General features: G+C 36.9%; 1 protein-coding gene across 7 annotated transcripts in view; it reads right to left on the bottom strand.

Moving 5' to 3' along the window:
* The window catches only part of frya (furry homolog a (Drosophila)), a 92370-nt gene that overhangs the window by 49163 nt on the left and 22537 nt on the right, over nucleotides 1–20670 (bottom strand). For 6 of the 7 annotated variants that reach the window (XR_008361375.1, XM_053508033.1, XM_053508029.1 and 3 more), the window contains exons 2-10: nucleotides 14422–14612; nucleotides 9184–9237; nucleotides 5635–5774; nucleotides 5145–5235; nucleotides 3887–3966; nucleotides 3719–3799; nucleotides 2485–2653; nucleotides 1912–2004; nucleotides 86–184 (exon numbers count right to left, since the gene is read on the bottom strand). Coding sequence is in view for 6 of the 7 variants with exons in the window: in XM_053508033.1 (XP_053364008.1) it covers nucleotides 86–184; nucleotides 1912–2004; nucleotides 2485–2653; nucleotides 3719–3799; nucleotides 3887–3966; nucleotides 5145–5235; nucleotides 5635–5774; nucleotides 9184–9237; nucleotides 14422–14612 (998 nt within the window). In the remaining variant the exon portion in view is untranslated. Of the gene's footprint in view, nucleotides 1–85; nucleotides 185–1911; nucleotides 2005–2484; nucleotides 2654–3718; nucleotides 3800–3886; nucleotides 3967–5144; nucleotides 5236–5634; nucleotides 5775–9183; nucleotides 9238–14421; nucleotides 14613–16006; nucleotides 16338–20670 lie in introns of those variants that run through there. The other variant, XM_053508032.1, reaches the window with a different exon arrangement.

Genomic DNA, 20670 nt, shown 5'->3' on the forward strand with positions numbered 1-20670 from the left:
GTTATTTATATAAACAATAATAAAAAAAACATATTGAATACAAAATGTGGTTAAAACCGAAGAGAGGACAAAGTTCGTGTCTGACCAGAGAGTGTTTCTTCCTCGTAGACAAATCCAACGTCGTATCGTACAAACTCTCCACGAAGTTTCTTAGACAAGGAACGTTAACTTCATTCTTCACAGCCTGCCATTGAATTAAATAATAAACAAGGGTCAGTCAAACAAGGTTAAGATAAATATGCAGCTAAAAGAAATAAAATATAGACAGTAAACAGTTATACTGTATAGCCAAAGTAATTGTTACGGTTGTTCGCCAAGTCATGTGATGTCATCACTAATACATGTTAAATCAGACAGTCTATATAATGACACTTACATTTAAATAGGAAGACCTAAAGATGTTGCAATCTTTGATAATTCATATAGATGAGGGGTGTTCAAGTCAAACCGGGACTTTTGATTGCATCGTTCCCTGACTCATCACCTATAACGCTTTATCCTGTATACAGGGTCACAAAGGGGCTTGAGCCTATCCCAGGAGGCGGGTTACATGCACACACACACACACTTACTCACAAGCTTATTCACACACTACGAGGTAATTTGGGATCGCCAATTAGCCTAACCTGCATGTATTTGGACTGTCTGAACATGCAGACAGACCCGAGGTGGGAATTGAACCTGGACCCAGGAGGTGCTTATTGAGAGTGCTAACCATTAAGCTACCGGAACACAGTTATGAGAATAAAAAAACTTGCACTTATCCTTATGCTTGGACGCTAAAGCAATGTCAGACTAAGCCTAGAATCTCATCACTGTACTTTTTTTGTGCTTGAAGACTCAGTTTTACGCCTTCATTCATATAAAATTTCATCACAAGTCCCGGTTTGACTTGAACACCCCTCGAACATAAAAATATACTTTATAAGCATTTTCCCCCCCTTGCTTTAAAACATCTGTTCCAGCTGTTGGGAGCAGGGGAAGCGACAATGATCTAAAGTGGAGTGGACAATGATCTAAAAGCCACGGTGATGTGCCCAGAACTCTGATGCGCTATGTGGGCAAAAGTTTGTGAACACTTGATCATGAACATGTGCTTGTTTCTGGAACAAAGATGAAAGCATGGATTATTTACAGTAAAGTGTCTCGAACATTTCTCTTAACTGGATATAAGAGGGCCACCCCAGTCTTGTTATAGTATAACGAGGTCTATAAAGACTTTAAAGAAAGGGTGTGGCATGAACTCACTGAACACCTTCGACTGCAACAGGTCTATTCATCCAACTTTAGAACCTTTTCTTATGAACGTACTTGTGACTGTATATGCAAATTTCAACAGACACTTTATAAAATCTAGTGGAAAGCCAGAAGAGTGGAATTTTTGTAAGAGTAAAGGAGGAACCGAGTAGACATTAATAATACCGCTTATGTTTTTACAGTGAGAGTTTCATGTTTTAATTTCAAGTTTCAGGTTTTAGATATTCAAGAACACATTGTGGGTGTGATGATCACAGTTTTTGCCTATATAACGTAGTTTCAAATCAGCTCATCTCGACATCATCACCATTCATGAATTAACATTAGGCCTGCATAATAATTCATTTACACGATCTTGATAGTCGTCAACAATTAAACTACATATAACTTGTTTTTAAGTAATTTATTGCCCTAACAAAAGTGTTACCATATAAACTTTTTGTGTACACTATTAAAAAAAATCTTTTTTTTAAGTGTCTGTAGGGTTCTACATCAATAGTGAACCTCCAGACCCGACGGAATCCCATAATGGCTCCAAGTTTCCGAGAGTGACGTCATTTAGCAGACGTGCTTATCCGGGGTGACTCTCTAGACGTACACAAGCAGAAAGTTTGTCAGATTTTGCACAGCCTGAGCCAAGACGTCTGGACTCACCGCTGCGACAGGCACCAAAATCTCCACGAAGAGCCCGGCCAGAGCCTGCTTGATATCTTTGTCTTTCACTTCCAGGAAATACTGCGCGCACTCCTGTAACAGAGAACATTGGGAACATGTTCAAAAATCTATTAACATACTGTACATATTCTCATATTGTGGGTCATGGATACAAAAATAGAGTTCCTGGTTCCCCTATAACATAACCACTATAACAGGAAGTAGTGTGTTCTAATAATTTTGACACACCCATGATGCAATAAGCCTATGCAATGTTTTCTAAGGAGGTAAAAAAAAATAAAAATTTGATTTTTTTTCTGAAAAAGATTCATATCTTAACAGATAACTTGAACAGGACAAAAAAAAAAACAGATTACTTTAAAGCATACTTACATAACCTTTCCGTTTAACTCTTGCACAACTATTGGTTACTGTGCTATAAATAACCCGAGACAGATTACATAACTGACGTTAAACAGTTTGCACCCTTTGCTGCAATCAGAGTGAGAATGTCTAGCAATAACGCGCAGGAAATGTTGCGACGTCTGTCACTTTCTCATGGCTTTAGAGTACCTGCATGAACTGAAAAGACGCCTCGAAGTCCTCGACAGGATACATCTTCACCCTGAAGAACTTCAGACCCATGATGAGACTGATGGTGCTCTGGACCACGCAGGGGTTCTGCTCCTTCTGACGGAGCTCCTTCAGCTCGCTCAGAAACTTCTTCTTTACAGCAGAAAACCTGAGAAATAATAAAAAAAAAAAACCACGAAAAGTGAATGATTTGTATATCACAGTCTTTTTTCCCCAGCCTGAATTCAATCCATCAAAGCATGACACATTAGTAAACCATAGAGCTGGATAAACATATTTAAGTAGAGGAGGTTAAGATATTTTTCTCATATTTATATATATATATAGTGAAACGTTGGATTACGGGTGTAAGTTGTTCCGGATGCGGGCCTTGCAACTAGGAACTGTGGAGGCCAATGGCGACCATTGTATTTATTTGCATTTTTGTATGACAGTGGTAGGACCTCCAGTCAATTCACACATTACAGGCAACTTGGTAATGCCAATTAGCCTAACCTCCAAGTCTTTGGCCTGTGAGAGAAAACTGGAGAACCCGTGAGAAACCCACCAAGCACGTTGAGAACATGCAAACTCCATGCACACAGGTGGGAATCGAACCCAGGACCTGGAGGTGCAAGACGACATGCCACCATAAATGTTTTAAAACATTTAATGTTTGCAAAATTAAGACTACAGGTTCTCTGCAAAGTCATTTGTATGGTTTGTGGAGTTTTGAAGAAAACAGAAATCTATTATCTACAGTATAGTACCAGTCAAGAGTTTGGACACGATTGGGAATAATCTTTCTACATTAAAAAAAAACAACTATTAAATAACACATATGGAATTAGGTCATTATGTAACAACTACAACAGTCAGCTGTTATTTTAAGACGCGAAGGTCAGCTGTTTTGGAACAGTTCTTGTAAGAACAGTATCGTCGAGTGCATTTGCAAAACCCATCAAGCACCATGATGATGAAACTGGCTCAGAAGAAGACCTTCCCAGGAAAGTCGCATAAGTAGCAGATACATCTCATTATCAACTGTTCAAAGGAGATTATTGCATATTTTAGATGCCTTCAGCATTGCTTTACAGTGTAGAAAGAAATAAAAACCAGGAAAGACAATAGAGAAGGTGTGTCCAAACTTTTCTTTATTGCATTGACATGTAGAGATTCGTGTAAAGCATGCATAGTGTAGTGCGTTTTGTCCATGTCTATTATCCATACTCACTTTGTCTGAGCCAGGACTCCTATTACTTCTGCGTATAAATCTGCTACAATGTGCATATTGGTCATGTTAGGACCATTGTACCTGCAAACATGCAGAAAACACCACATTGTTATAGCTGAGCAAGACAGGAAGACATACTGTAGAGTACTGTTATGATCTGAATATTACCCTTCTTTGTATTTAAAGTGCTTAAAGGCCAGGTCAATGACTTCCTGGACCAAAGTGTCAAGGACAGGGTGGAGAGGCATCTAATCATTAAAGGAAGACAAAAGAGATCATTAGAAAACTATTTAACTCCTGACTGTTCTTGCACACGTTCTATTCATGTTTTATTATCTTAAAGAACCTGAGCAGCAGGTGTGGTTCAACCAACAGTTTCATTATTCATTATTGGCCTGTTAACCTCACAAGTGTGTGTGTGTGTGTGTGTGTGTGTGTGTGTGTGTGTGTGTGTGCATTTGACCCAAACATTTTAACTAGCTGACAAATACTGGCTTTGCAGTTACTGTAAATAATGAATAAAAATGTCATTAATAATTAAATAAGCATGTGAAGTTGTGGCTTATAAGTACAGTAATAATCTTAAAAGTCAATTTAATGATCACAATGGGACCTGTGGGAACCCTATACTTAGATATCGTGCATAAAGTTTACTCTCAAGGATAGTTTGTTCGGAATTACATTACAATTAACACTGTACATGTACTAGGAACCGTGGAGGCCACTGGTGACCAGTGTATTTATTCCCATTTTTGTACCACCATGGTCAACATTCACAGACACATTCACACAGTACGAGCAATCTGGGAACGCCAATTAGCCTAACCTGCATGTCTTTGGACTGCGAGAGTAAACCGGATTACCTGGAAGAAAACCAACCAGGAACTTTTAGCCTGTGCCAAGAGGAATCATAAATTAAGTTTAAGTAAGCTTTAATGTATATTTATTTTATATTTTACTTAATTTACATGTTTTTTCTCAATAAAAAATATGATTATGTTGTTGAAAATTGGTAAAATTGGTAATATTTTTGGGTGGTTGGAACGGATTATCTGCATTTGCATTATTTCCTATGGGAAAATGTGTTTTGTAATATGAATTTCCACCTTAAGAACTAAAAAACAGATTAAATTATATATACAGAGGTACAACGGTGATGATGTTAAATTGAAATCCATAGACTTTCTCATCAATGCTTTAATAAAAAATAAAAGAGAGGCATAAAACCTCTGCACTGTCCTATACAATACATCTGGGGTACAATTTGTAAATGTGTACTATTCTCTAAAGTTGTTAAAAGTTTAATAAACCTATAAAGACTTTATGTAGACAGAACGTGTATAACAACAGATGATTAATTCAGTGTCGATCCAAATGCCAAGGTGCCAAGTTTGTTCTGAATGAGATAAAACTATACGTCAAGTACCTGCTTGAGAACTTCTATAAGAACAAGGGAGAAGATGAAGTCGATGGCCAGATCTCTCCTCTCCAGTAAATAATCTCTCTGCTGTTCATCACTGAGAAGGAGAAGAAGACAGAAGAAAGATGAAAGACTATGTAACCTTGCTTTCTCATCCTCAATCACAAATTTAAAATATTATTCTGCAGTGATGAAACCCAGCTTTCCATGACTCAGTGCCGGGCTGGACCTGTGACGTCAATGGGCTATTTTGGCCCTGCTGAATCAATCTATCCAGTCAAGCATGGAGGCGAACATTTTAACGGTCCATTATAGTGTATTTCTCTTACAGTATGTCGGTGATATTTATTAGATGTCTCCAGGCAAAGAAAATACACCCAATGAAACACACCCAAATACGACGTCAAATGGAATTCAATACCAACAATGGTCCATTCAGCTTTGTGCAGTAATGGTCACATATCATAATTATCCCTGCTCTTATACTTATACTTACTTTTTGGACTTTGCGCTCGAACGTGGTCTGTACTCATGAGATTCATCGTCTACTCCGTTCTGCCGCCTGTACCAGTCGAACAGCGTGCGAAGGATAGAGGGCAGGCAGTACTCCGCTAGAGAACTCATAGTGCTGATTAACTGGAAGGCAAATGTTATATACGGTTAAATATGCAGTGTAGTGTTCATGTAAATATTACGCATAAAGACCGTGAAGAAGTAGGAGAAGAAATAGAAGAAGAAGGTACAGGTCCAGCACGGATCCCGAGAATGTAATACTACCAATAATCATAAACACTGATCAAAGAAAAAGGGAATAATAATAATAATAATAATAATAACAATACAAGTATATTGAACTAAAAAATACAATAACTGCATATTTAAATGTGTAATATTTGTAACCCTCATCTGCACATCTGCACTTCATTACTTTATGTGCACGGCAACCCCAGTCATAACATTTAGTCACAGTCATAACATTTTTAGTAAAGAGATATAAAAACAATCATTGAACCTTAGCTACTACTATCACTAATTTACAATCTTTCTCATCAGAAATTATGAAATGCAATATTTTACACTGTGCATGATCAATTCATAAAACATTAAGGGGGTAAAAATGCATAATGTAAAAGGTGGTTATTAGGGAACATTGGGGTAAGATTTCCGCTCTAAGGAATGTTTTATTTTTCTTCTACAGGAAGCTCCTTGATGAAGCTGCTTTGGTAGATGAACTATGTAATGGTACAGTACAGTAATATTATTGGCAAAACAGCAAAACTTACATAAACGTGTTATCCATTATTTATCACATATACTGTACATTACTGCACATGAAATTCTTCACTATTTGCATATCTCAGCTTTTTTAAACAGTAGTCCAAGAGTCAAAATGTAGGGTCAGCCATTATATGGCACCCTGGAGTAGACAGGAGCCCAAAGAGCCCAACAGCAGCAACCTGGCAGTGCTGGCGCTCAAACCACCGACCTTCTGCCCCCCCACCCCCTTATAATTTACATTAGGCCCATTCTTGATTTCATGACCCAGGTCATCTACTAACAACTGATTAAGTTTCAAAGACTGTGGGCTGGTAGGCACTGCAGATACTTAAATATACATGCACAAGAAAAAGTCATTTTCGATAAAATGACTGAGCCTGATTCCCACCTCTTGCGACTGTGGGTATAAAATTCAACAGTGGTGCAAAAAAAAAAGGAAAAATAAGAAAGAATTATTTTTTTTAATTTATAAATACTCTATGGCTATGGCTGGTTGGATGGGCACTGGGGTAAAACACCCTAAAAGGGCGAGATGCCCATGGGAGTCATGCCCCAGATAGGGACATCACGTATCACCTGCCATATCTAGGCTACCACCGCAATGCCTATTAGGGTATTAACTGCTATACAAGAATTAGAGACAGTAGTGCTTCACTTATTAAGTGTTTATTGCATGATTAACGGATTAATGAATTGAAGTTCTGGTCATAGTCAACTCCTTCCAGCACATTCCTGACCTCCAAGTCCAATTAGGAAAACCTGTTTTAAATAAAATCTATTTAGGCAAAACAAAATGTCTCCTTTTTAATTTGACCGTGATGTGAAGGACATTTAAGGTTAACAAGATATGAGAGAAGGGTGCAGAGCAAAGCAGCAGAACCCTGAAGGTGTGGTCAAGCTGGATTTCTGCCTTTGTGAAAAAGTAGATTGAAACCAGGTTTTATTAGTGGTCCAGTGGTTTTATCTTTATAGGCAAATGCAAAAGGCACAAAACTTTACTCTCAGTAGAATGTACAGTATAGACACCACGAACATGAACATTTAAAGACCAGCAGCGACGTCCATCTGCATATTGGAACCTGAAGGCTTCTTAAAATATCTATATAAACCAAAGAACGTTTTTGTCTGTGCATTGGTCAGAATTCTTTGGTCAGAGTTATTTAAGACTGATGAAACTTTTCTGACTTCTAAATTGAGATCTCAGCTTTGATAAAATAATAGAGCAAAATATTGGGCTAAAGCAAATTCGTGGAAATTCTCGTTCCAGTGGATGAGAAAATTGATGGAAGTGTATCAGGTACAGAACATAGAGAAAGGAAAAATATGTCAAAACGTGTATGAGGAATAAAAATCAACCAAGGTTCAAGGTTCAAACTGAAGTAACTGGGAGGATGAGTACAGTATATGATTGGTAGCAGGGAGGAAAGAAGCTGTTAAGGGAGGCCACGATGAAGGCAGATAGAGGGGGAGAAAGGAAGAGAGAGAGAGAGACAGAAGTAAAAAGGAGAAGAGATAGGCTCGGGACTCAGGGAGAACACAGAGATCCCCTTCATTCGAAAAGAAGAATCATCTCTCTGTGAGGTAGCTGAATGTCCAGGAAGCACACACACGCACACACACACACACACACACACACACACACATACACGTATGAGCCCTGAATGAGCCTGCTCTTTACCTGGGGTAGACACACACACAACCCATTGAATAAAATAGCCTACTTTTTTAGTTGCATTTAGCTTATTAAGGCACCTGCAATATCTGTTTGTTATCACTTATGTTAGAGCAGCTACAATTACTGGCCTCTTTTCTTTTCTGGTTTAAGTTACAGTAACAAGACAAGCAAGCAGGGTAGTTCAGGGGTTAAGGCATTGGACTACTGATCAGAAAGTCCCAGGTTTGAACCCCAGTACCACCAAGTTGCTACTGTTGGGCCCTTTAGCAAGGCAAAAACCAATTGCTCAGATGTGAAAGTTAAATAAAATGAGAGTCACTCTGGATAAGGGCATTTCCCAAATAATAGAAGGTAAAAATAATAGAAGCTTATCAGAAAGCACCATTCCAAACTGTTGACACTGGAGACTCCTTCCATAAGCGTTAAGGAAACTCCTCCCAAATGTTGTTTGATAATTTACACATTGAAAAATATATATTTTTATATATATTTATATATATATTTTTATAATATATATATATATATATATATATATATATATATATTTATGTTTTTTATATATATGTTTTATAAATGTTATATACCTTTATATATATATATATATATATATATATATATATATATATATATATATATATATATTAATGCTGTTATATTCATGTTTAATTATTTATTAGTGTACCAGCATCATTACTGTTTGAGTGGTTGAATTTTATTATTATTATTATTATTATTATTATTATTATAAAAAAACACCTGCTGACTCAAAAACCAACAGCCACATCAAATCCCTGAAGATATCTAGAAAACTTTTAAAGCAGTTAATCATAAACAAGCAGTTAATCATGTGCTGATCCTTAAACTCTATTATTTATTCATCAATAATAAATCATTTCAGAGTGATCCATAAGCATTTCAATAAAATATAAAGCCGGGGTTAAACCCTGGCTCAGCAGATCAGGCTAAAAGGTTCCCGTCTGCTGGAGTGGACATTTGGTCCTTTCTTGGATATCACATTGCCTGTATATACCTGCTTTTTTGATTATGCATATGATCTTTATGCATTATACATATACTGTAATCTGCACTTACTTGGTCAAACTGTGGATCCTCACCCCTCTGCAATGATTTCGTTAAAGGCTTCTCCTGAAAAAAAGGAAAAAAAAGAATACATTTTGAAGATTTCATACCTCATGTGATTGAGAGGTTCATTTCATGTTTATTTGACAAACCTAATTTTTATTTGTAGTTAAAAGATTGAACATCATTAATAATTATAAATATATATTTTTTGCCATAACTAACATTACATCCTGCCTGATCACAGTAATGAGCCTTGGGTGCCCAAGCTCTTGTCATTGCATCACATGGAAGGTTGTCTTTCTATGGACCACTGCATACCAAGACCTGCTGTTTCTGAGATGCTTTAACCCAGTAGTCTAGGCACCATCATTTGGTCTATGTCAAAGTCGCTCAGATCCTAACACTTCCAGAGCGGATTGTTTACTTGCTGCCTAATATATTCCACCACAATATATTCAAATAGGGTTGTACTTTTAAAGTGACGTAGCCAGTTAACATCACAATGTCAATAAGAATAAAAGATCTGAAAAAATGAACGAGAGAATTTTATTTTAGTTTTGATTTTCCCTTCCCTATATGAACAGTACGTTCCAGTTGCAGGTTCAGAACGAATATGTGGAATATTTCAAATGCATCAAATGTTCAAGCATGAGACGGTAAATGACAAAAAAAAGATTTTTTATAATAATAATAATAATAATAATAGTAATGATAATATAAGTAAATTTTATTTATAATGCACCTTATATTTGAAGCACATCTTAAGGTGCTACAAGTTACTTCAACCCAAAAGCTCTGATAAAAAGATCAGACCAGATTATCAAGAACAGATGTATAATGAGATAAAAATGTAAGTCGCTCTGGATAAGGCCGTCTGCCAGAATGTGAATGTATTAATGTATCCATGTAGTTATGATAAGATTGAAGCTTCTACTAAAATTTTTATATATTTCTCCAAAACATACACATAGGAGGTTGGGAAGGGGATTTTTATCGGCATCATTTAAAATGGATTTTCCTTCGATTTATACAGATATCTGTAATTGTCACAGCCTGACTGGAAGCTTTTTCCAACATGATTTATATATAATGCAAGAAACAAGTATTAGAGGCATGCTGTCTGGGTCTTGGTGTTTTTCCAGTCAGACAATCCCAGCTTTATTCAAGCCTGAAGTTATTCGATGACACATAAATAAGACATCCAAGGTCATGCTGCTGGCTTTTTTACGGCTCAATCGAACACTTTTATCGGCTTTATCTTTAGCCGGTGCGGTCAAGTGCAAAGAAAAGTCAACAGTGCTGAACGAGTTTACAGGCCCAGACAGACAGGACGCTGAGGTCAGTTCAATTTATGCTGATTCAACTCAATAACAAAGCCCTGTGTTCTTGCAATCATGAATATTTCAGCTAAAAGTTGTTTCAGAGCAGAAATGATTACGGTTATATTTATAGAAAGTCAGCAATGTATGAGCAATGGCCTTCAGTATGAGCTTAATGCAGTCATTGATCGGGGTTTTAATGAGGTCTGGCCATTAGATTACTCATCTGGGATACTGTAATAAGGGTTATTAAAAGGGCAAACAACTTCCTTAGCATTAGTACGGACGACAGGGAGGAAGGAGTACACTGCATTTAGGAAATGGACAGCACAGTCTCGTCTTGTTAACCATCCCTACCTTTTTTTTTTTAATAGAATTCCATATCTTGTAACTTTTATTAACTTTTCAGCCTCCTCGCATGTCTCCGTTAATCTGCCTTAGACGCCTAAATCTGCCTTAGACTTTCCTAGCATGACATAGGAATGTTGCGATTAAAAATGATAGTCAGAAGATGGTCTGAGGGCTGTACCACCTAAAAACGCCTTTCTAAACCTCATAAACACTGTGCTAGCATGGCAACATATTTTAAAACATAATCATGTTTAAATCACTGTATAAACAGGGTTACAAGTTGTACTCAAAAAGCCTTTTAACTATTGAGACATTAGCAGTTGCTATATTAGAAAGTATTATTAAAAACGTACACGGGTACAGAAACATGGTGAGAATGCTCCACACACTTCAGCTCTCAGTTCATCCATGATCAGAGGGTAGCAGGTGCCGGCGGCTGGGGCCAACGTAACCAGCTGACGTATCTGGCACCACTCTCTAATATCCTTTCACCTTAACTTGACCCAGTCATACATCTGTTTTTGTCATACATTTGTTTTTTTCCTTGGCCTTATTCCTGGCTTGTCCTTACTCCATACTCCTTTAAAGCCGGTGATCGCGTAAGCAACGGCATGTGATCCGAGTTCCTGGAGTGAAGAGATGCCATGGTGTTGTTTTGGGTTACCTATGGGTGCATTTTTCCCACGAACTATTTTCAGCCTAAAAGTCATTGTATCATCAAGTCATTGGAATATCACTAATAGAGGAAAATGCATAAGTATCTTTGGGTAGATTATGGAACATTACAGTATCTTGGTATTTTTGGCATTATTACAGAGTTGTGTTCGTCCATAATAGGGGCCCAGTTTCACATATGTCACATATACACCTTCTCCAAATGACTGGCTTTATTGTAAACTCATTTATTTAATCATTTTTTTTTTCTGTAGCTTTAACATTTCCCTCCACTGTAACTACAATGCCCAGACACCTTCCAGTATGATCATTCCCCCGAGCAAATTCCTTGAAGACCAGATCTGCCAAAGTTGTTGTGGAAGAACTTCCTGCTGTGAGCCCTGACCTCGACGCCACTGAACACCTTTGGGATAAACTGGAACCCTGGCTGTATCCCAGTTCTTCATCCCACTGCATCAATGCACAGTAGACAGAATGCTCTTATGTTTTTTTATAACGGAAGAACTGGGTTATCTAAGATATTTTAGAAGGGCCCAGTTGAGGAAAGGAGGGTCGATTTTAGCTAAATAACGAGGTATATTAGATTTCATCAACCAATATCCTGTCTTCAGCTCATAGGAAAGAAAACCTACTATATGTCGGGGCACATATCGATTACTTCTCTCTCTTACCAGTCAAAATTGAATTTCACTCCATTTTCACTCATCTGAGAGCTAATGACTAAAAATTTCGCCTCACTCTTCATGTCCTGAAACGTGGGACGGATTCAATTTCTGACCCTACAGTATGGTATGTCATTATATTTAGGTCACCTTACTTCCTGTTCCATAATGTCAGTACTGTACAGTATAATGTTTATTTAAATGTCTATAATCTTTTAGATTTACTGTGACATCATGAGTTAAGTAAGGAATAAAACATCTGGAGCTTGAAACATCTGTTATGAAAACCGATTAATAATTAAGTTAATAATACTGTACCATCCAAAAGTTGATTATTTTGCAGTAATATTCATCCAGACGTGTTTTATTTGTTTGATACAACACAAGCTTTTTTTATTATTAAAATGATATATTGTGTATTTTAACCATCTCTGCTTACATTTAATGCTGTGATGTCCACACATCACAGCATTAAATGAGCACATCAGTACTTGTTACTGTAGATTATAACAGTTAGAAATAGCTGTTTCTTCTTTTGCTTCTGTTTTTTCCACTTTGTAAAAAAAAAAAAAAGGTGCTTATAACCTTCGGGCGTGGTGTAACTTACAGCTTTACCGCCGACTGCTACATCGAAAATGTTACATACCGTACAGGCCTCCATAAATGTTAAATGCACTTCTATAATCAGATCATTATAGATAGTGATTATACCAACCATTTCACAGTTTTTTAATCCAAATTTCCTGAGGTGTTGACCAAATTCCTGTCTACATTCTTACTACAGAAAGAACAAATAATTAGAATAAGTAATATTAAATTTACAGTTTAAGTTTTAGTTTTTACTCATTTTAAATGTTGAATTTTAAAATGTACATTCTTAAGTGCACATTTCTTTTTAAATTTGAATGATTAATCCTTTTATTCATTATTTTATTTTTATTTCAATATTTACATTTAAATTTTTACGATTTTCTTTGATAATATTTAGATTTTGACACTTTGTATTTTTTCACTTTGTATTTTTTCATTTTCCCTTTAAGTTTTCCTATATTTCACAGATTCAACTTTTTTTTGTTATTAAAATTCCTACTTCGATTCTATTCATTTCACAAGTTGTTCTTTAATAATATCAATAAGTAAGTATTTTCTGTAAGTTTTCCAGCACACTCATGAGATGCCTAAGGCTAGAGGAACTAGAGGTTTTAGTCAAAATCCCAAAGCGAAACTGGAAAACAAGAGGCGGGACAGGACACAGAATTCCCATGATACTACCCAGGCCTGGGGAAAATCCAAAGAGAAGCGAAAATGTCCGAGTAAAGATCAAGTAACATAGATATCATCCAGAAAACAATAAAGAACTTACAAGCTTATAAGCATAAGCAAGACCTTGGAACACGGGTATAAACTCGAGTGTCCTTATTTAGTTCCAAAAAAAATCAAAAAATCAAAAGTGATATCAGAACAGGAAGAGATCTTGAAACAGGAAGTGACAATTAGTGCGTAAGGGAGGAGCCCTCTGTTAGCATGGATGAGTTCACAAGACACAAGCTGATATCACATAAACGAGGATGGGTTCCCTGTTGAGTCTGGTTCCTCTCTGGGTTCCTTCCTTTTGCCATCTCAGGGAGTTTTTGCACTCAGCTTGCTCACTGGGAACAATCTAATTATTCTGATTTTTTAATATAATTGAGTTTTTTTTTGTTGTGTACTTCTACTTTTTAAAGTAGGTTTTTTACTTTAATTTAAGTATGTTTTATTAGAAGTATTGTGCATCGCGATGGAGACGGACAAAACTGATGCCAGCGATGCCGACGCAGCTGAAAGCAAAATGACATCAAATTCTTATGAAGCAAAACCCCTGGCCATATTTAAGCGGCCACTTTGATCAAAAAAGGCAACATGTTTATTATGCAAAGGTGTTCCTTCATTTAAAAATTTCACCAAAGTAACAGTATTTGTAAATTTTATTCCTCTCTCCACCTCTGAAGGTACCTCGGTTATGAGAAAGCCAATGCTCTGTTCTAACATGTTCACGATCACGGCATCATGAAATCATTAATTCCCAGTTATCAGTAACAAACCATTATTGCATTAAGTCTCGATCGCTCTGACTGATTTTTCACTAATCAGATCTTATCATATAATCTGCCATGAAGAACTGACGTCTGTTACACTATTCAGGACCGATGTTACAAGAATCGTATCTTTCACCGTCTCGAATCTCAGTCGTGTTTACTCACCAGCGGCTCGGCCATGACAAGTCGGATTTTGCGCTCAGAAAGCATGGCGAAGTTGGCAAACAGGCTTTTGAGGACGTACTCGCCGGGGCGGCTCTCGGGGTCCACGTTGATGGACATCATGGTCCCGGGGCCTTTCTCTCTATGACAGTGGTACACAGGAGCCACAGGAGGCGTTCTGTATCCAGGAGGGGCTGTAAAACATAAAACACGAGAAACATTGGCCTCGGAATGTGAGAATCGCAAAGAAAAACACACGGCAGTGCATGCGGTATATACTTCCTTTTTCTGGGTTAAAACTGAAATGACACATTAACCCATGTGCTATACAAGGGGGGAACAAAACAACCATAAATTCTTCCTCAATCCAGGGTGTCAGACGTGAAGTCATTTCCCCATGTTCTCTTTCTCGCTAACAAACCCGGCTGAGCGCATGGGCCGCTCTTATCTCAGCGCAGACAAACGGAAGTAAAACGCCCAGCTGCCGTTCACATTCCAATTCTGTAATGTGACATCATTATCAAGACCAAAAAAAAAAAAACAAAAAAAAAAGAGGAGATTGAGACAAAGAGCGAATTCCTAAATAACTGCAAACATTTTCTAGGAAATTAAAAAGTTATTGATTCTGATTCTGCGTCTCGTCTTCATGTTAGTTAGACTCTAATGTGTGAAAGGTTAAGTACGTAGTGCTCGGGATTTAAGAGATGAATAAGAAGAAGGACATAAGCAACAATTTTATATATGTCGAATTTTTTATAATAAATTAAATGAATGACATTATGCTTTTATATCCATTAAATTTCGGAAAACATCTGCAGAACACGTTTTCACCTGTTGTCATATTTGCACCTATGGTTATTTCCTCCTTATTTTTAAAAAACGAGGAATAAACATCAACTCATTGAAAAAAATATCTTGTTTATGTGTAATTAAAAACTACAACATATTCTAATAAGCCAATTTATATAAACCTTGCAGATGGGAGTAGACTACGAGCTTCTGTTATATAGAAAACTAATTAACAACACTTTTTAATAATGTTTATGTAAATTAACAGTTTCGAGCATTTTGTAATATGGTGAAATATTTAACACAGTTATTGTTTAACACTAATCTTAAACTTAAAGAGTTAATAAGCTAGGAATTAGGGAAAATTCTTTAATATTTACTATATTTTTAGATACATTATTATTTTATAACAATATTTATTTTTTAACAACAACAACAACAACAACAATAATAATAATAATAATAATAAACAATACTATACTACACTACACTTCTAGATTAATATTCGTACATGTATTTTTTTCCCTTACACACACACACACACACACACACACACACACAGGTGCTACTGTACAGCCGAAGTGTTAAAGGAGGGAAACAAGCCAAAAACACTCACCCAGTTCAGCACAGGGAGACGTTTGAGCGGTACACCAAACACACACACACACACACCTTTAGAACAGACTCTCTTTCTCTGAAATCCCAGAATTTCTCTCAGCCACACCCCATTTTAAATAAACTATATACACACACAGTATACAGAGAGCGAACCCCTCTCTCTCTCTCTCTCTTCACATACCCAGGCCCTTGATGAAGCTGACCATACTGGCTTTGCTCCAGCACATGGCTGTACCATCCATAGTGGGACACCGGTGTACCGTATCCATTCTCTCTGATTTCCACGTGATCGCACGTTGTTATCAGCCGTTCCTAGCGCATCGCAGACCTGCTGCGTTCCCACACACAGCCTCCATCCCGGTCTGCGCCCTCGACAGATCTCCAGTCAACCCAAGATCCAAGAGAGTGACGTGCTTCCCAGTGCGCTCGTTGCCGAACGTCTCTGTGCGGGAGTGTGATCGGTTTGTGGCTCGTGAGACTGAAGGTCAGGTTGGAATTTTAAGCTGGGGGCCCGGGCGTGTGTGGAGGACTGACACGCTGCAGTGGCATAGCTGCTCGGCTATATTTATCCCTGAGTACACACTATACTGAGAGATCAACCCACCCACACCACCAGTGTAAACACCTCCCAATAATACACACACACACACACAAACATGAACACAGTGCGGCTCTTGACAGGCCCCAGACGGAATTTTAGTACTTTATTTTGTTGTTTTTTGGAGAAAATGATGACAAGTTCAGCCAAAATTAAACAATTACTGTATGTTTTTTACAAAGGAAATTTGTTAGATAAAGTTGTATAAAGGTTTTGTACAAATGAGAAGTAGATTTTGAGATCCTCTGATTGTCAAAATGCTATTTGATTCCTAATTTATTGTAAAGAAAATACGCAAAGTAACGCAGAAAGCAAAATTTGCGAAATCCTTATTAAAGAGGTACTAGAACACATAATCACTTTGTTGTTGTTTTTTGTTGTTTTTCAATTTCTTTAACGCTCTGTTCATAACAAAACATGGATTCAACAACTTTGATAATTAATGCTTGTGCAAAGTTATTAGAAAGTTATTAAAACCAAAAATCTGAATCAGGATTCGATTCTATCAACTTTTGTTCAACTAAGAACAATTTTTCAAGAATTATTCCCATAACATAACAGTATGTACCGTCTGTTGTAAGATCGCTTTGGCTATTGCCCTTTCAAAAACTTTAAAGGGAGAGATATGACACTTTAGCATTCCCAGAGCATATAATAGGTCGTCCATTTCTCTGGAACAGAGCTTAAGCGACAATTTAAAAAGATGTGTTCGGTGGCAAAAAATTTAATCAGCTGACGACCTAAAAGTACCGAATGACCTGGTCATCACATCTATACAGGTTTTCTTCCCTGATGTCACAGGTATATTCCAGGACTCAGATTGTGAAAGAGTGCGTCTGAGAGCATGAGAATCATTTTCACACATGAACTGGCCACCACATGTGTGATGTGTGATGTAATCGAATATAAAATGGGACTGCGTGAGATCTTAGAGTGACATACAGCGTAGGTACAATATACAGTGGAACCTCGGATTACGAGCTTAATTCGTTCCGGAAGTGGGCTCGTATTCCAAAACACTCGTAAACCAAATTTTATTTTCCCATAGGAAATAATGGAAACTTAAATTATTCGTTCTACAGCCCCAAAAAATTAATACATAAATATAATTAATACAAAATATAAAGTAAAAAAAATAAATTAACCTGTACTTTACCTTAAAAAAATATAAAATTAAACCCTGACAGATAAGGGTTTTCGTTTGTGCATGCAGAGTGTATGTGTGTAAAATGTGCGCGCGCGCACGCACACACACACACACACACATTAACGGATAGACCGTTTTTAAAACCATTTAAAAATTAGCAAGGAACATTCCTAGTCACACTCACGTGAGCGCATACTAACAGGATCACTGCTGTAAGTAAAACAACAACAACAAAAAACAAATTAAACAGCTCCTCACCTTTGAAAACAATCGCGACAGAGAGAAGTTTGTGTGTTTATTTGGCAACCTGAGAGGAGGCGGGATGAAGGGGGGCTCGCTCGCGTTTACGGCCCCCTTCTCTCAGGTTGCCAAACAAACACACAAACTCTCTGCCTTACACAGACACAAACACACACACGCGCACTCAAAAACACTGCAAGCACTAAGACCCAGCAGGGGAGACGATAGGTCTCGGCTTTACAGCTCCCCTTCTCTCAGGTTGCCAAATAAACACACAAAATTCTCTCTATCGCGACTGTTTTCAAACGTGAGGAGCTGTTTAATTTTTGTTGTTGTTGTTGTTTTACTTTTACCTTACAGTAGTAATCCCGTTAGTATGCACTCACGCGAGTGTGACTAGCGATGTTCCTTGCTAATTTTTAAACGGTTTTAAAAACGGTCTCTCCGTTAATGTGTGTGTGTGTGTGTGTGTGCGCGCGCGCACGCACATCTCACACACACACACACACACAGCGCGTGTGTGTATTCACCCAGCAGAAGAGACGATTATCTACAATTCTGCTGCAAGAGAGAGAAAAACCGTTGGCTCACTTGTGATGACGTAACGCTCGTTGTTAAAACAAGAAGCGCATGCGTGAAACATGATACTCGGTGCTCGTTAACTAAGACAATGCTCGTTTTTCAAGTAAAAATTTATTAAAAATTGTTGCTCGTCTTGCAAAACACTCGTAAACCACGTTACTCGTAATCCGAGGTTCCACTGTAATACATTTCCTTACTCAAATATATATATATATATAAACATGATAGCTTATCAGGTGCACAACCGAAGTAGATGTGATGCTACATGCAACTTTTCTAACATGAGGCTGACCCAGACGGAGTACATTTAGTTCAGCTCTCTATGCTCCACTTTACAGACACGTATCGAAGGCTGTGCTTTAAATGGTGTGTGTGTGTGTTCGGTGTTTGTCTTCTCGCTGTTTTTTATTTATTAATTCATCAATTTTCAAGTTACTGTTCATGTTAAAAAATATGCATTAACACACACACACACACACACACACACACACACATACACAATGTCTGTTGTTGACAAGGTACAGTTAGCCTTACTATGGGTATATATTTTTTAAGAAATGTTGTTGAGTAAACCCGAAACAAAATTCACATGCTTACAAAGTCAAAAATGAGGACGATACAAAAATAAATAAATAAATAAATAAAGTTCTGTAACTATAAAATACAAAAATAACATATAAGCATACACACAGGACAAGTAATGTGAGCACCTTCTAATTAATATAAATAATTAATGACGTGCATAAACCTGAACCTAGCCTAATCTTAATCTCACCTAAAAATAATCAAAAGAAACATTTAAAGACTTTTTATTTTAAGCTCGGAGCGTAAACCGGTTAGGTATTTCTATCCTAATGGGGACATTTGGTTCCCAACATGCTCTAAACACACGGACATACAGTACTCTCCACACGAATCCGTCCACAAACCTCCTTTGAAACCCTTTCGAACCCTTTACTGTAAATAGCATGAGATGTTCTGTAGCAGTTAACTCTATAAATGGCCCCTGGGGAAACTCTGTGTAATTACGAATAAATGAGGACTCCAAATCCCCCTCCTTTCTCAGATGCTTATCAGCTCACACACAGCCCACGTACTGCAGTTGATATTTCCGACTCGTCACTACCGACGTTCTCACAGTATAAAGTACAGTTTACCCTGCGATGTTTTGGCTTTCACATGATGTCACTTAAGCTAAAGTGCATTCTGGGCATTATGTAAGCAGCGCATGAATCTTATGCTATGTTTATATGTCCTGTTGGAGGTGACGCGTATCCTATTTAAAGCCGTACATAGCTGAGAGATGGTCATGTGACATAAATAAGAATGCTAAATTAGAGTAGACATGGCTTTAAGGTGCAAACAATTAGGGAGGAAAGCATGAGGACTTCATATATGGGGAAGAATGACGAAGTGAGTGATTATTAAGATAAGAAGGAAGAGAAGTATCATAAAAATCATTGTTCAATGTGCATACGAGCTGTTTTTAAGGAAAAGGTGCATTCTTAATAAAAACAAATATAGACAGAGGTGCAGAAGTTACTCAGAAATTGTATCACATCTGTTGTTAACACATCTGGTTGTACTCAGAATGCCTTTTTTAAATGTCATAAAGGCCACTAGACAAGATCATGGCACTTAATCCAAGAACACAAACATTTGTGATCGGACTATTGGTTGTTTTATTTCCCCATACCATAATCAATCATAAAATTACAACACAAACCATTAAGCCCAACATCGTCTAGGTTCCCCTTGTGCCATGTGGGCCGCTCCGTCCTAAATATATTTCTCTATATATTAACTGTCAATATATTGATTGATTTAGTGTTCTGAACTACTGGTGAATTAAAAAGATGTTATAATGTTAATATTCCTTGCTGCTAAACTAACTGATAACAACTAATTAACAGAAAAAAAGATATTAATATTCAAAAATATATTCACAATATACAGAATAATATATTTTATTAATATATTACAATATATAAAAAAATACTATATATTAAAAGATATCCAAACATATATCTTAATGTATGTAATTTTATATCCAACAACACACTTTATTAAATGTATTAAATTTGATTGAATATATCTATTTCTTTATATATATATATATTTTTTTTTACCATATGCTTATATGTTAATGTAGTTCAAACAAAATGAACTTTATAGGCATTAATCAGAGCACGCCGACAAAGTATAAAAGGGTGTATAATTATTAACCATGCATAAAGTTTCAATAATGTTTTGATTAAACTATTATAAGGATAAACAT

Source organism: Clarias gariepinus, chromosome 11 (assembly GCF_024256425.1).
Source record: "Clarias gariepinus isolate MV-2021 ecotype Netherlands chromosome 11, CGAR_prim_01v2, whole genome shotgun sequence".
Classification (NCBI taxonomy): domain Eukaryota; kingdom Metazoa; phylum Chordata; class Actinopteri; order Siluriformes; family Clariidae; genus Clarias; species Clarias gariepinus.